At 44.6% G+C, this 17,573-nt stretch overlaps 1 protein-coding gene across 12 annotated transcripts in view; it reads left to right on the top strand.

The window, feature by feature from the left end:
- Window positions 1–17,573, top strand: part of CELF4 (CUGBP Elav-like family member 4) — an 876,733-nt gene that overhangs the window by 807,966 nt on the left and 51,194 nt on the right. For 6 of the 12 annotated variants that reach the window (XR_015706122.1, XR_015706121.1, XM_087763663.1 and 3 more), the window contains exons 9-11: window positions 1,798–1,863; window positions 3,535–3,615; window positions 9,630–9,773. Coding sequence is in view for 4 of the 12 variants with exons in the window: in XM_087763663.1 (XP_087619789.1) it covers window positions 1,798–1,863; window positions 3,535–3,615; window positions 9,630–9,773 (291 nt within the window). In the remaining 8 variants the exon portion in view is untranslated. The remainder of the gene's footprint in view (window positions 1–1,797; window positions 1,864–3,534; window positions 3,616–9,629; window positions 9,774–17,573) is intronic. The other 6 variants (XR_015706128.1, XR_015706127.1, XR_015706124.1 and 3 more) reach the window with 3 other exon arrangements.

Below are 17,573 nucleotides of genomic sequence, written 5' to 3'. Positions count from 1 at the left end.
GGAGCAATATGCTCAACATTCTGTTTTCAGATGAAAACAGTTTTGAGCAGAGGTTAAAAAGCATAAACTTTAGTTGCTTCTTTCTTCAAGAAGGCAGGAATAAGTGGAAAGAGTTTTTATATTTTCCAAGCATTTCCTCCAGTTTTCTGGAGCATCTGCTCTTTAACAATATAGCTTTGCATCTCTACTATGACTTCCACTGATCTCCCACAGGTTTTAATGTGTTCTCCTCACATCCCTTTTCAAGGGGTGAAAATCCTTACAGTAGGGCAGTGCTTTCCCATTTCACATGCACACATATTGAGGGACCTGCCAAAAGTCAGCTAGGAAATCAACCAAACAACTTCCAACCTAAGACTGCAATCCCACTTATTTCTTACTGTGACTACCCCATCCTCAAAGTCCTTGTGATCCAGTAATGCTCATAATGAACAGGAGCCTCCAAGCCTTAGACAGCTAATTGGGTTTGTCCCCTCAAAGTTTGGTCTTCTCATCATTCCTCCTTGTATTTTGGGAGATAAGTGCAAGACCTTGCAAGCTTCCATCATGATCAATGGTGATCTTTGAAGTTAAGGTTCAAGCTGATATTTGTATCTGTAAGAAAACACTTTGTCTGTGTTCTGTGGGTCTGTAATACTCACATTTAGCAACCTCTCCCACACTTTGGCATACAAGTCAGTGTCTTTTCTTGGGTAGGTCAATGGCACTAGATTCCCTTCTAAGAGGCCCACACCTTTGCAACCTCCAAGCTCCTGCCTCTAGCCACACCTCTGTGCTTGTAAGAAAGAAGAAGGTGGGATGGAGGGGGGAAAGTGGCAGCTCCCTAAGGGATCATCCTACAAGTGCAAAGCCAGAGGAACTGCATAAATGTAGAACTGTGCAGCACCAATAAATACAAATTAAACCCATAACAAGAAGTAAAATATTAGGGCCAAGGTGACATTTGGACTGGAGGTTCAGCCAAGCTTTGCTTTAAATATTTTATTGCTGCAGATAGAGCTTATCCAACACGTTTCTCTCTCTCTCTTTTTTTCTCTCCCTGTCAACCAAAGGGGAAAAGGAAAAAATATCTTAACTAGCTTTGGTTGTATTTGAGCTAGACTTCAAAGTTTCAGAAAAATAAACAGTTTTAGGGGGGAGGAATGCACACTTGTAAAGAGAGAAAATGCACTTTGAAGCCAGCAAGGGGCTACATGCCTTACACGGAGATTCACAGCATCCTCCCTGGAGCAGACAAGTGGTGTCCCCCTCCCCTCCAAGCAGCATCTCCTCTCACACAGGGGGCTGCCTGGCAGCAATGAAGTCCTTCGAAGGGATGGCAGGATGGCAGGAGCCACTGCTTTGTTCTCTTCTCTTTCCTCCTGCTATGCTCCTGTTGTTTTGTGTTCTGATTGAAAGTTTCATGCGACTGTAGCTGTCACTAAGATCTGAGTTTGCACAGCACCTAGCACAGTGTCAGTCCTGGCTTAAGATGAGGGCTCTTTGGGGTTGATTACTGCAATGCCAAAAATCCACATGATCAGAGGTGGGCTCCATAATTTAAGAGTGGGAAAGAAGGTGAGAGATTTGTTTGCCCTCTGCTGCAAACTCTCACAGGGTGATGGCTGGGGGACAGATCCCTCCTGGCCATCATACGGGGCTCTGTGCAGTCCTGTCTGTGAGTGAGCTGCTCCTCTTCCAGGATCTTCAGCCCCTGGCTCTGTCTGTCTCATACCACATATTGATGAGGGAAGAGAAAGGGAGAGTGCCTGTCATGTTTTAACCCCTTAATTCCTTCTCTCTCTTGTGTCTCCACAGCACAGAGCCCCACTGCAGCAGACCCCTTGCAGCAAGCCTACGCTGGAGTGCAGCAGTACGCAGGTCGTTAGTATTAACACTTTCTCCCAATAAAACTTTCTCTTCTCTAAAGCCTTTCATCTCTGAACACACCTGAGGGCCTGGGGGAAGGGAGATGTTTGCAGATACAGGGCCAAGCTGAGGACCACAGACTCTCAGATTAAATTTGCACTTCTTGTGAAAACAAACGTAAAGCCCAGGGTCTTCTCTCCCTAATGAAGCAACCTTCTCCCTTTGCCCAAGGAAAGGCTCCCACTGACCTGTACCCTGGTGCAGCTTCATTGGCAGGACCAGGACCTGTCTGCTTAGCATAGTGCACAAGTGCAAAATCAGGCCACTGATTTGGGGGCCACTTTCTATAACAGGTCTCCTGAGTGCTGCAGAAAGAAGGGGAGATGGGCAACCAGACCCTGCAGAGCCTGGCAGGGTATGGTATGTCTGCACATATCCATATTTTAGGGTATGTCTACACTGGCCATACTCTAGCTAATTAGTTTGAGGCTTGCTTAGGAGCTACACAGACATACTCCTGGCTTCCCAGCATCTTTCTCCACGGCTCCCAATGGGTCAGCCTCCACTCGCATCGCCCTGTACGCTGAGCAGCTCTTTTGCAGTTGACGGACTGACACCAGCCAAAGTGACCTGGTGCAGACCACGACCCTGCCATGTTCAGCCTCCCCTCGTGAGGTGTCCATGGCCAACGTTGCAAGGAAGCTGCCACCCCAAAGTCATTATTTGCTGTGGTAACTGGAGCAGTCATGGGCTCCTGCTGAGGAATGGCTATTATCTCATGTCAGCGCTGTATCTGGAAACTTAATTTAATTCTCCATGTAGGGCTTCATTTGCCGATGTTTTAGTTATTGTCATTTATTGCTTGTGAGGTTTGATAGATGGGAAGCAGCTCAACCCTTTGATCTGTTAATTAACCCCTCTGCACACACATGGCCTCTATCCCCCTCTCTCTGGGCTCACAGATACTCTGTACTCTGTGACCTGTACTCTGTATTTTTAGCAGCAAGGCACATCATCTACCATCTGTGGTACTGAATGGTCCCCCTGTCTGCTTGGTGGGGGAGCTGAGGTGGGGAAAACTGTTTAATTGCTGCACACTGTTTCCACTGTGTTTGTGTGAGAGAGAGGAAGTCTCTACAGACATGAAAGAAAATGTATATCTGACAGTGTATGTGCAACTGTGCCTATACAGTGTGTGGTCATACAAAGGATAGAGTAAGAGAGGAAACACACGTGTGAACTGTTTTTATGAGCATGTGAATTAATCAGGGTGGAAGAGAGATTACACAGGAAAACGTGTGCATGCGCTCTGTGCGTGGCTGTCAGCAGGGGCATCAATGCGCTGAGCTCGTGAATGAATGTGTTTGTGCTGCCATCTGGGATGGTTACGCATCTCTGCTGGGAGAGATCTCAGCGGAGACCCCCATTTACACCACGTGGCTGTCCCCAGTGTTACTGCTGACAAAGCTGAAGGAAGGGTGGGTGCTCAGGGCCATGTGGCACTGCCAGGAGCACAACTGCTGTGCTTCTGCCACATCTCAGGCTGCATGAGATGCCCCTTCGCAGAGCCAAAATTCAGGGGGAAAGGCCACTTCAAGCTTGGTGTGATGATTTGGAGTGAAAGCTCCTTGCTTCCCAGCACTGAAATCTGTCCATCTTTCTTCTCTTCCTTTGTCTGCCCTATAGCTGCTTATCCTGCTGCTTATGGCCAGATTAGCCAAGCGTTCCCACAGCCACCTCCCATGATACCACAGCAACAGAGAGAAGGTGAGTAAACGAGTTGTCCTCCTATCTGGCCCCAGCACGCCATCCCCACCACATTGATTCCCCTCCTCATACACCTAGAGAGTATCCATTAAACGCCCAATTGCTTTGAATCCCTGGTCCACTGAGGCTTTTTTCAATTTCCATATGTGGCATGGCATCATTGGCACTAACAGTAATATGTGGGAACATCCTCGTGGAGAGTCACTGCTGAGATCTCCTCAGTCCCCAGGGAAGGGAGCATGCTGATGTGACAGGGCCATGGAAAGACCTGCTAGCAATGTAGGCAATAATGTCCAGGGAGGGTCTGTGTTAGAGACAAAGCAACAAGAATGTGGATAAAAATGCAATTGCATTGGAATAGAGAGTTTACTAGGTCACAAAGCACTGGTGGCCCTTCATTAGAAGCCAGTAATGTGATTTCAGACACTTGCTATTTAGAGGACGAGGACCTGCTATTTAGAGGAGCTGGTCTAGTCCTTTCAGACTCCATTGATAATCTGGAAACAGAAATCAGCCCTTTTAGAGCGCAATGTCTGTATCAGGATGAGATTAATCATATTGTAAAAGTACCGATTTCTTTACATTGACTATGAGAGGAACCTGGGTTATCTAGTCTGCAGGACAGGATGGCTGCACTGGAGACATGAAAAGTAAGGAGAGGTGAATCTCTCACTATTGCATGTAAATGTTTTGGGAGGCAACCATGCCATGTGATGTTCCCTTTACAGTCAGTGTGGAGCAGTGGGATCCTTACAGGTAACCCACTCAGGTAGTCCCAACCATCCTCCAGGGAGTCCACTGCTCCCTTTTGACTAGAAGAGGAGGCTGCTTGCCTAAGTGAGGCATTTAAGTCAGGTGCTTCAGCTTAGTGTAGAAACCCTCATTTTAAATAATTACATTTCAACTTTTATCATTTATTAGATCACTAATTCAGATATGTTCTATGTTATACATGTTATTATATATATATATAATGACATTTAATATTTTAATGTGGTGTAACAGCCAGAATTAAATGAATCAAGATTACGCTACCAAACTAAAACATTCTGATGGCCTAGAACTACTTTGAGGGAGAAATCCCATTTTGCAAGAAAATTAGAAATGTTGGCATTTCGATCTAATTTGGAATTAATTTTTTTCTGATGTCAGAATTTCCTGGGGAACACAACTTCCAGCTCCTGATTAGCTCTAGTACACATCCCTGCTGTGAAAACAGATGCACAGACCTAACGTATCATTACAGAGATGTTTCCCCCATGCTGAAGGACTTTGCTTTTTATTACTTACTGGGGCTAGATTAAGCACAGGACAAAATGGCTAGCAGATCATTGCTCAGCATAGCATTGTGCCAGGAACCATCAGAAGCAAGGGATAGCTGTTGTGCATGCACACTTTGAAGATCTACTGCCCAAAGACCCCTGTTTTTGCAAGGCATGGTGTGTCTTTGTGGGTTGAGGGTGAGTGTCACCCAGTGGACAAGTTATCTCATAACTTCTCGCTTCTTCCTGTAAGCAGCTGGTATTGAGGATGGTTGGGGGCCAGATATAGGCAATGAACCACCAGTCCGATGCAGGTTGCCATTCCCGGTGTCCTCCGTTCTCCTGCAGTGTTTAGATGCTGTGGCTTTCTCTGCTGCTTGCTAGAGGGAGAAACAATAAGGCATGACATTCCTTTTTAGCAGAGGGTCAAGACCTTTAAGCATCTCTAACCTTTAACAAGAAAACACAGCAAGAGGGAACTCTAATAATAATAATGCTCAGTGCTGAGAAGAGTACTTTATGTTTGCAAGGATGTGCACAAACATTGATTCGTTAATGAAACAGCCCTACCAAAACAATAACATCAATGATCACATTGTTAATAACAATGCTAACTCTCCACTCCCGGATCCTTGTTGGATAACAAGCCCAGAGCAGCTTGGCTGCTGCAACGTTACTGTAGAGATTAGTCATTACTTCCACATGAGCGCTGAGGATGCCGGCAGCTGATGGGGTGCATAGGATGGAACAGATCCAAAAGCTAGTGATGAAGTCTTGATTCAGGCCATGTCAACCAGGCAGAACTTGGGGGTAATTTTCAATTCGTATGGTATTACTCATCTTGACGTAGTTTCTGAAACTCAGAAGTACACTTAGATATTAAAATAAAGTGGTGCAGGCTTGTGACTCTCATCTGCCCTGTGCTCAAACATGCTGGGGACTGAATAGCAAGCAGATGCAGAAGAGGCAATGAAATTCCAGCCTCTGAGTATTTGCTGTAGAGGTGAGGTGTGCAGCTGACTAAAGGGCTGCAGGCTAACTTCATACAACCTTACAGGACAGCCCATTTTTAATTACTGTTGGAAGAGCAGTCTAGTCATAGCCTTTCCTTATGACACTGACTCACGATGTTGGGGATGCAATGATATAGATAGCTGATGTCAGCTCAGGTATGTGGAGATTACTCATGTTGATAGTGGACACCCAGGGATAGGTTGGGTCTGCTGCTGTCCCCACGCTAAAGAACTAACAATGAGCTGGAGGGCGAGGAGCATGGGCAGAGCAATGGCTTAGCAACTCAGGTCCAACCAAGCCAAATCAACGTGGACCCAACAGAGTTCTCTAGCACATGCTCCTGTGCTCTCAATCATGGGTTTTTCCATTATCCAGCATGGTTTGTCTGTAATTTACAAACCATACATAAACTGTGTGTTCTTTAAGACTCTTCTTTCCTTTTTGTCCAAATCAAGGCTATTTATGCTTCTTGTGTATTAATGAACAGAAATATCTATAACTTAAAGCCATAAAACCAAGAGCCATGGTAGAAATGAACCTTCATTCTCTTCTCATAATGTGTCATGAGGCTAGATTTCAACCTCACTTATGGCCCTTTTGAAAACCAAAGTAAAGTTTGTGGTGAATAATTTTAGTACTGTGTTCAGCCCTGAACTGCCAAGTATACTGATCTCTGATAATCCATCAACTCAGTCCAAAACAAGACCTTTCTCTCCAACAAGACAGTTGGAGTCTTCACTAAGGTTTTGCCATACCAGCTGTGATCTTCCTCTTGCTCCAGTGATCCTGACCAAGTTCTTTAAAACTCATCGCATGTGTGCACTAAGAACTAACTTAGCTCTTCATAGCATTCTGAGCTGAAAAGCTCATGCCTTTAGTTTCTTAAAAATATACATGTATATACACAGAGGCAGCCATACACATAAACACATAGTCTTCCATGGAGTGCCCAGATTAATTTGACTCAGGCAAAAACCACCACAACAAGGTAGAAGGGCTCAGACAGAAAGAGCTTGCTTTGCAAATTCTTTACCAAGGAGTCTAACTGTGATAGGTAACTTATGGATGGATGGATTTAACAAGAAATTGCTTATTAAATTCTAATGGCAGAATTTTCATATGTAAGGATGGTAAAACAAATCAAACTACCCCAGGTTGTTTCTCAGTAGCCGGTGGAGTTTTCAGCATTGGAAATTAGCAAAAATCCTCTGTAGTTGGGAACAGAGTGAGTTTGGCCTTGAATGTCTGAGTTGGCCTGGGAAGCCACAGCATGGGTTCCCAGCCACATTTCAGAGCTGAACAGGGCTTTGAGGATGGTCTCTGCTATTTCACATCCTCCCTGGTCTCTTCCTCTTGGTCTCTGAGCAGTGTGAGGCAAAGCTAATTTCAAGGTGAACTAAGGGTTGTTCTTTCCTTGAGCCCAACCTCTAAACCTGGTGTAGATGAAGTTGTATGCCTCCTGGTCTGCCTTATGCCTTAGTAGGTGTTTCTCAGCACACGCAGGCAGAATCCCTGCTCATGCACACCACATCCAAGACCCCAGGAAATGCAGCTGGCATTTTTGAAAGAATTTGCCAGTTTTACAGAGCAAACTGCTGGCTCTGGTGATGTCAGTGGGAATTTTGCCACTAATTGCAGCAAAGCCAAGATTTTACTCATTCTATTATAATGTGGATCTCAAATCCCACAGTAGAAGTGCTTTGGGGCACATTCAGATGAAGGAATGAATTTTTCCCTGCTATTCTGGACCGTGGTCTTCTCCTGGGCAGAATTTTCTCAATTCTAACAGACACCTAAGAGGGTCAGTGTTTGTTTAACACTTTCAGACTGTTTCATATCTAGCTTATTGTGCCAATAACTCCACATTGTCTGGAAATAAACTGCAGCAAGGATTGGAGAAGGGATAGTTACTCAGTGAGGAGACTAAGGAAGAGGCAGACGGGAGGTGGGGGGGAGATGGAAAAGCTTGGCATGAAATAGGGGAGCCTATTTCAGTGGGCCACTGAGGTTCAAAAGTAATTTAGCTAAGCAGATGATCAATTGCCTAATTATCCCACCATACCACTATCCCTCCCATTTGGAAGAAACCCTGTTACCATCCTCATGATCTCTAGGAAATACACAAGATGCAAAGGATCAGCTGTTCCTTTGTGACAGTCCTTTTAGCAAATTAGTGGGGAAAATTGTGCTTAGCAAATATTCATTAGGGCTTCATTTTCCATTAATCCAAAAGGAAATGTGGAGAGCCTGTGAATTCAATCACGCTGAGGTCCAGGAATTTTAATGAGCTTTAAATGGGCATCTGTCAGAATCCTGACTTCGCCGTACTTCTACTGCCAGCCAGGGGGATGAGTAATGGCTAATAAAAGGTGGGAGCATCTAGAGGAACTCCTCTCCCTAACAGGAAAGGAAAAGTTGTAATTTGCTGTGTTATGACACTGTAATTATGCCCTGATGAAGAAAATGAGAGTATTAAAAAACCCTTTCCTTTCTCACACTGTGCCCCAGATGTAAATGGGGGAAAGTTGGCTGAGTCGGGTCACAGGGTTGTAGGCACATGGGCTGGGGGGAAGGGGGGAAGGAGGAAATCCTCCTTCCCTCTGTCCTCTTACCCTTGTGGCAAGGAGCTCGCACTGCATCCACTTCACCTCGACCCCCCTGAGCAAAACAGAGCTGGAGTTACCTGCCGAGGTCAGTGCAGAGCTGGGCAGCAGCTGGAAGTACCTTTGGAAATAAGACCATGAAAAAAACAATCCCTGCCTCCTCAAACTATACAGCTTTCTGCTGGTGAACACTGCAAGGGGTTTAAATGTTTGTTTTATTCAACAAAACCACTTGGACACACCTGTTCTCTTTTGACTTTTGCTCAAGTACAGCATGCTTAAAAATAAAAGTCACATTGAAAAGTTTCATTCTAGGCTATTTGACCAGAGGCAGATTCTCCCTCTTCTGCCCCAATTTCAACAGAACATTTTCTGAGGGTCTCTACTTTAAGAAAGCCGCATATTTCAATTAAAGACTCCTCTCTGGATATTTTTCCAAGCACTCTCTGAAGTCTGTAAGAGTATATGTTACAACAGTGAGTCAAAAAAAGGCAATTCCTCTTGTCTAGTAATAGAGATTTAAATCCATCTGTAATCTTTCTTGCAGAACCCTCTAGAATGGGGGACATGGCCAAACTGTCCAGATTTGGGGGAGTCTTCAGGCTGAGTCGAGCTGGGGGGTTGAATGTAAAATTCTACAAAACAAAATAAGCCTGTGTGTTTGTGCATATCTTTCTACTTGTTGTCACAGTCCCCACACAGATACAAGAAGGACAATGAGACTTCTGCATGCAGACACTGAGAACAGGCAAGGGTTAGTGTGGGTCACCCAAAACTCTACAGATTAAATGAGATTATGAGGAGCAAAGAAAAACTGTGAACTGCATTCTTTCATTCTTTTTGTTCTTATTCCTCCATTCCATCTTTCCATGGCCACATGCGCTGCTGCATTCCTTTATCTCTATATTTTATCCTTGTGTCTGTCCTAAGAAGGTTAATGACGTCAGCATAGCCTCTAGGTGGCTCTCTGAGTTCCCGGTCTTCTGCTTTGTCCATTCCCCTGAGAGTCTACAGACTGCTTCTTAGAGATGACCCCTCACTAGCCAGAGAGAGGGGATGCCAAAGTAAATCTCCACCATGTGTTTTCTCATATCCTATTTTTCTCCATTCATGTGTCTTCTTTTTCTCTTGATAGGACCAGAGGGCTGTAACCTGTTTATCTACCATCTGCCCCAGGAGTTTGGGGATGCTGAGCTGATGCAGATGTTCCTGCCTTTCGGTAATGTCATCTCCTCGAAAGTGTTTGTGGATCGGGCGACAAACCAAAGTAAATGCTTTGGTGGGTAAAGATAACAAAACAATTAGATTCATCCAGGAAAGGGCTTTCTCTGAATACTTTACCTTTCAAACTGCTTTCTTTCTGCTTAAGCTTTATGATTTCTCTCAATTTACTCCTGTCGATACTTTCCCCCTTCCCTCTTTCTCTCCTAATTGTCTCATGCTCAGAGTTGTGTGCACTGCTTAGAGTTGAAGGTTTGGCATCTCACCAGCAGCAGGGTGCTGCAGCTGCTGCTGGTGGCAGGGTGGAAAATATCCCCCGTTGAAAGAGGAGGTGGGAAGGGTACAGAAAAGACTAAAGCACCTGGAGCAAAATGGAGGGGGCTGGGTGGTAAGTGAAATGCTGACAGGGTCAGCAGCAGGAGCATGTGGCAGAAGGGGAATTTCTGTACCTAAGGAAAAGGAAAAACAGGTCATGGGGTTAAAGGGAAGACAGAGCTGTGGGGGCAGCTTTCCAGCAGCTGTGATGCATTAGACTGCAAGGGGACAAGGGCTGAACATCAACTGAAAGCCTGGTCTTCTGGGGGGATGGCTGCTCGCTGGACCACAGGCAGCCATTGTCTGAGCCTGCTGGACCTAAGCCAGCACCACAGCAGATGCAGATAGACCAAGCTAGCCCAGTGCCTCAGCTGACAGGCCATGCTAAGAGGCTGGGTTTGAAAGCTGCACTGTGCTCACACAGCTCTGGCCTTGCTGCAGGTTCAACCTCACCAGCTGGAACATGGAAAGAGCACAACCTCAGTTGCCTGTGAGCCACCAGCTAGGGACACCCTGAGTTGCACCCACAATGGGAGGGCTTAGCCAGCCAACAGCCATGTGGTGATGTGTGCATGGTGTCTCAGTGGGATCCCGCTGTTTGCAAAACTGTTGCTGTGAAGGGTCCTTTCTGGCAGTGTAGCAGCATGGGGACCCTGCCACATTTGATCCCATCCCACCTGGTAGACAGGGGATCTCCCTCATCCCTGTGCCCACCACTGGGATGTGCAATTTCTGGTTCTCTGCCATCCTGTGCTCTTTGCAGACCTTCCCTGAGAAATGCAACAGGACAAACTATTGCTTTTCTTTTTCACTACTTGCAGCTGATCTGGACTCTATCTCTCAGGCAAACTTCCAGAGTTAAGACTTACTGGAGTTTCATTTGATTTTAAAGTCACTCTCAGTCTCCACATTATGCTTCCCTTCCATGCTGCCTTCCCCTTTCCCCTCCTTGACAGCCCACCTCCCAAAAATCTTACCTCATTCCTTGCTAGCTACGGTGCATGTCAGACTACTTCCAAGGGGTTTGTGCCCCTTTTCTATGCACTGCTCCTCCTGCCCATTCACAGAGGGTCTGAGCCGGCGATTTTCCCCTTTGGTTGAAGTAGCCCTGACCCATGATGTGAGGGGACACGGTGTTCCCCTTCACCAGTAGTCATTGGGTTGCTGCACTCTCAAGTTCTAGAGGAATAAAGGACAAAGAGTTTGGTCTGAAGAGGCAGTTGGGAAATTCAAATGAGAAATTATGAATTAGCCCCATTCTCTCCAGAGCCCACCTGCTTTTTAGAGATTTAACCATATAAAAGCTCATAACAAGCTGAGCAGACCAGCACAGCTCTAGATGACATCATTGAAAACTAATGTTCCAAGGATACCCATGGGTTAGAAATGGACCTTTGGCAATGAAATTGCCATTCCTATCAATCATAAATATTTAGGGGACTACTGAGCCTGGTTCTCCATATATTGACAAGTGGGAAGAACAAAGGTAAATGGAGAAATGAGGTGAGAGCCAAGTCCAGTAAGGCAGAATATCTTCTGGACAGGTATTTACCTTATCTCCTCTTAGCTCAAAGGCTCTCTGGCTACAAGGCTTAAGGAGGACAGCAACACATACCTAGCTTGTGGGGCAGGGTTGTGGGGCTGGCTTTATTGCTGCTTCCAAGGCACTGTGAGCAGGACTGATAGCTGAGCAGGAATTGAGGGATCTTAGCAGAAATTTTTCTTAACGTTGAGTCTTACTGGGAGAACCTAAACATCAGCTTGTTTGACAAAGTAACCTGCAAAATTAATGGTGGGATGTTCCAGCTTGAAAGCAGGATGGTGCCCTTTGGATGTGTAGGCTCAAGCGCACAGGTAAGCAAAAGCAGGAGAGATTGCTAGTGGATCTTAGTTACCTTATATTAGCTTCTGAGACACAAATATCCAAATCTAGTCAGTTTTGGGTCCCAGGTGTCAAGCCCCAGTTTTCCTCTGGTTTTAATTTACTTTCCCATAGAGCTGAGTGCCTGCTGTGACTGTTGGTCTCAGACAAACATGTTGACTATGCTGCCATGTGCACCACCTCCAGAAGGATAGAAATAGCAGAAGTACAGGTAGCTAATTATCACAAGTACGACACACTGCTCTTCAAAACCTTCCACCCTGCTGACCTTCAACTTTAAAGCAATGTAAAAACATGGAGGGTATTACAGAAAATCAGGCCTTTCATTTGTTTTGCTAAGTCCACTGAAGATGGTGCTGATTATAATTTTTTGTTCAGAAAGTCAATTTAAAAAAAATAATAATTACTTATTCCTAAAGGAAAAAAAGGGATTTTCTTAACTTTGAAAGTAAGAAAACTCTTTCCTTTTCTGCTTAAACATTTCCCAAAACTCAACATGTAAAAACACAGCATTTGCATTCTGTTTCACTTTTTTTTAACCCAGCTAGAGCTCTCCAACTGGTAGCCTGGGGGAACAATTCTGTCTGGCCCCAGAAAGATATTCCACCATTATATGACCTTTTAAAATGTATCATCTGCTATGCAGATACCAAGTAAATTGCTGTAACAGAGTCTAGCCCCAGGTTGTCGAGAAATTGTCAAGAAGCTCTGCTTTAGACAAACTTTAAAAATTCTATGGAGAAAAATGTCACCATGTTGTTTTCCACAGGAACAGAAAATACTTCATTTACTGCTCTTGTCTCACTGTTGAACTACCTATAAACAGCTGGCCCAAAGTGAGTGAGTCAGTAGAGAAGCATCTCAAAACAGGACTTTTATTCCTTTCTGTTTGGCTTTAAATTCTCCCCTGCCTTTCCAGTAGAAAGTTATCACCACTACTGGCAGGATAGTGTAGGAGCAGTCACAGGAATGTTAGGAAGAAAGCAAGATGAGCCACAAGCCTTGCTCCTGGTTTCTGGAGTCCATGACCCTGCAGAGAACCTTTAGCACCTGCACGTGCCAAAGAAACCATGCTGTGGTCATGAAGCCTTCAACTTTCCCAATTCAGAGGCTGCTGCCTCCTGGCTGACAAGGAGCAGTGAGGAATGCATGGTACAGCAAACACCAGTCTCATGTATAAAATGTTAAAGTGCTCAAAATATGTCTGTTGTTTTCCATAGCAGGACTACTTGCCATAGTGTGTAAGACTGCCTGAGAAACAGCCCTGAGTTCTCAATCAAAAAAGTAATTTAAACTGGGAGGCTTCTTTCCTTCTGCTGTACATATCCAGGCTAGACTCAAATCCTTTCTTTTCTCTTACAATTTTTCAGACCTCTGGCTTTCATTTTTCCCCCCATCCTTATACAGCTGTAATATGTCCATGTGCAGACCACACTTCTCCCTCTCACTCACCAACATCCTGCCCATCCCCATGGCCTGAGCCTCCATCACACTGACTATATCAGCATCTCCTTGGGTTTCTCCTCAGGTGCTGCCTTGTTCACCCTCTTGTATTCAAACTTAATGATTTCACCTTCACTGGTCTTCACTGTCCTGTCCTTCTGTCTCCTTTCTTGCTAGTCCTTCACTCAATGCCCTGCCGATACCTGTAGTCTTTTCCTATGTACTTCTTTTACAGCTAGCATGTTTCTCCTCACTAAGCCATGCTGTCCGTTCACAGTGAAATTGCAGGGCCATAGCAGGAATCATTGTCTCACTCGGGGAAAAAATTGCACTTAATCAGATGCTCCTTGAAGACAGTGACTCTCATTCTCACAGTAGGCTGATCTGGAATGTCTTGCACATAGGCACAGTGTATCACAGCCTGATCAACTTCTGCAGGATCCTGGAGCTATATCTTGTCTCTGCGCAAGGCAGAGACTGCACTGGGTCTCTCACCTTTCCACTGCATGTGTGTAAGTTTTTCTTTGTGTAGGTGTCCTATATGTCAGAGGTCATGCAATATATCTATGTACTGGTTGTGATAGTTCTGGTGATAATTCCCCTCTCAGTTAGGCAGATAATTTAAATGTGACCGGTTTGTGTACAAGGCAGAAAGAAAACTCCAGTAAAATGACACTATTAAAGCTGCTGAGGCAAGTAGTCAATATGAGAACACATGTTCTTCATGCTGCCCACACATGGTTAACTCTACCTCTGTCATAGGGTGACACTACAATACAGTCTTAATTTCAGGAGCACTTACTATTGTCCCACAAGACACATTTTAAGAAGGCATTTGAAGATTTTAAACTAGTAAAATACAGATACAGACATGTTCTAGGAAAATATTTTAACAGAGAAGAGAGAGAAAAGGACAGGTTTGGGCAATATTAATTAGAAAGACATGACAGAAATTAGAAAAATGAGGACATGGATGGAGCAGCAGAGGCCCAATGATTACCCCAAGGTGTCAAATAAGATGTAGATAAATTAAAGCTGGAGGAATTGCTTTACTGGTGCACTTGGAAATTCATTCCTCCAGTCACCTCTTTCTGAGAGCAGTGAGCACTTGGATCTGCTGTCTCTTTGCATGCTATTGAGCAGCGGACACTGTCAGGCCAGTTCTGCTCCATGCCTCCCATTTGTCTGCAACATGTCTCCTTGGCATGTGCCTGTTCCCCATACCCGCTGGTGTGGCAGCTTCAGTTTCTCCCCATGGGACAATGAGTCCAGGATCCTATGAAGAACCTCTCCTATGCCCACAGAGACACCGTGGTTTCCCTCCACACAGCTCGACATGGTCTGACACCCCAGGTGTGAGCAACCACAACTGCTGGATGTTTTTCTCCTTTTCTATGCATTCCAGATGGACTTTCACACTGGCAGTAGGGATGTCCCACCCCTTTTTGAAATGTCCCTAATGTCATGAAATGTCCCTAATGTCACTAAATGTCACTAAACATAGCAAAGAGCATTCCAGCTTTGACTGCAAACTGTGAGGGCTTCTTAGGACCATAGATTTATATGGCCTAAAGGAAACATCTTCTTTGACTCTTGGTACAACATGGACATCGAGTTTCATTCCAGATTCCTGCAGGGAGTCCACTCAAAAGTTGCTAGTGGGCCACACCATTTGGAAAAACATCCAGTCTTTGAAGTTGCCAAAAGAGAGAAGATAACACCACTTGATAAGGGTCATAGTAGTTAATTATCTTCCCTGTTAAATATTTCTATTCCCTACTAAACTTCTGCTGGCTCCTAGCTTATGAAAAGAAACAGGGGAGCTGAAGGAGAGAGATTAAAGGTGAGAAAAGCAGTGAGGAATGAGGACTGGACACAGGAGGAGGTGAAGCTCAGGAGAAGGGCTGAGGGTTGGGTAGAGCTTGTATCATGTTATTAAAAACACACTGTGGCAGTTCAAGACTGCAGTGTGGTGGCAGAAAGGTGGAGTGGGAGATGCAAGGCAGCAGGCAGGTCTTGATGGTCTACAAAGTTTCAACCTGGAAGCTGAAACAGAAAGAAGAAAGAAACATCAAGAGACTAGGACATCGGCAAAGCTATGCAGGGCCCTGGGACCAGGGGCATTGCAGATCAGGTCTAAAGTGCATTGGCAGCACTCCATAAGACATAGGAGTGGAACAACAGACCCTGAGGTACATCAGAAAAATATTGCTCAGCACCTGCTCACAATGTGCCTCCAACACACCCTGCCAAATCTGGCAGTTTCTCATTTAATAAAAAAAATCCAGTTCTCCTTACGTTCATCCAGGGAAATGAGCAGGTCCAGGAGTAAGGTGTTTTAAGGGTAAGAAATTCCAGTCCTCCTGCCCCATCTGGGTGACAATCAGTCAACCTGGCTGTGTGCTTTGGGTTCCCCCTCTTGTAGCAGGACACTGACTCCTTTGCACACGGCTTTAGGATCCATGGATGAGGAAGGTTATTTATCAGCTCAAAGTTTTTTGGGATTTCTTTTCTGATTCTTCCTTTGGCAAATAGGAAGATTCCCACCAGACAGAGGAATTATTAGAAAGCACTTGGGAGAGATCTGGAGCTCTGCTTGGTGCTGTTACCAGTACTATGATTAAATTTGACTTTTTCTTTTTACTTTTAACCTGATTTCAAATTTCCTAAGAAAAATCTCTACCCAAGCCTTTCTCCCTGTAGCCCATGGAATTAGGCTATATGTCCTTTACTTTGCATGATCTAGTGGCAATACATTTTGTTTCAGGTCCCTGGACAATATCAGATTGTCATTCCCATATGGCTACAGACCAAAGCTCAGAGTGTAATGGAAGAAGCCTCTAATTTGAGTGCCTGAGTTGAGACAATGAGGATGATTTTCCAGATGCATTAAGCATGCCTGACCCCTGGGATGTTTTGGTTCAGATCAGCACTAGCTTGTTGTGGCCCTCTCCACTCTGAAGGCCCTGGCACAGACAGGCAGACAAGGAGAGATTCATGAGGTGTCCAGCTTAGTTTGAAAGTAAGCCAAAGGGAGGAGGACACAATTAGAGGCACATTGGGGCTCCCAGAGGGAAAGGAAAGGAGGCACAAAAGTTTATTATTTGCTAGCTACTCTCTGTTATACTCCAAAACAGCCAGGCTCTGAGACTTCAAGTCCACAGAGTAAGGATGGGACTCTTCTCCAGCTGATAAGGAAAGAGCTGTGTGAGTAAGAAAGAGAAGGAGCTGTTCATCAAACTCACTGCACAGTACCTCCAGCCATTGCAGTTGGTTGGGGGAGGCTTTAGGGGGAGGAGGAGGAGCGGGAGAAGTATTAGGGCTGTGAGCCACTATTCATTTACAAACTATAATTAATTTGATGTTTAGATTAATTTCTGATGCACTCTCAAAGGTGCACTGAAAGCATTTTTCCTTTATTATAATGTTGATTGCTTATTGGGGAGATAAATCCATCAGTTATGCACTGACTTACCAAAACTTTCAGACCAAGCAAGCATGTATGCATAAGGAACAGCTGTTTGCAGCTCTCCAGTTAAAGGAACAGCTCTGTCTTTTCACAATATCTCACATTAAGGAAAATCTATAAATTGTACACAGGGACTTCTGCTTTCTTTTGTAGCTTAATTTATTAGACAAGAATATGTTAGCAGAATCTATTCTATTTATCTGTCTGTCCATGTGTCTATCAGTATTCTATCATCTCTCCACACAAGTGATAGACACAGTCCATCCAGAACATGTTTAAAAGTTATGGATGTATTTTTACATACCTACTCACATGCAGATTTAAACAATAATTTTAAATGTTTTTACTCATTGTGTAATTAGATGGAGGAACTCATTACTGCAGGGTCTTTGTGGCTACTCATTTAATGACCTTCAAAGGGGGAACGGCCATTTATGTGACTAATAGAAATGACTGATGTTAGGAGTTAATGCCAGAAGAAAGAAAAGAGAAAAAACAAAGAGAGTTTTTAAGGAGATTAAAAACTTAATGCTCTGGGCTTCAAATCAATCCATCGGCATTGGGACCCAGGGAAAGAACCTGACTGGGCTTTCATGTGCCTGCACAGCACACTATCTACTGCCACCTCCTCTAAAAACCCTTTGACATTAGATAGAGTAGATAAACTCGGCTCGTATATGACTGGTCCTACATGTGCTCCAAGGATATTACAGTTTCAAATGTGAACACCCCTATGTGTAGACATGCCA

Source organism: Nipponia nippon, unplaced genomic scaffold (genome assembly GCF_047370975.1).
Source record: "Nipponia nippon isolate SJK-2023a ecotype South Korea unplaced genomic scaffold, ASM4737097v1 scaffold_29, whole genome shotgun sequence".
NCBI classification, from domain to species: domain Eukaryota; kingdom Metazoa; phylum Chordata; class Aves; order Pelecaniformes; family Threskiornithidae; genus Nipponia; species Nipponia nippon.
Note: the sequence above shows the minus strand (reverse complement) of the source record. Positions and strands in the feature narration are given on the sequence as shown.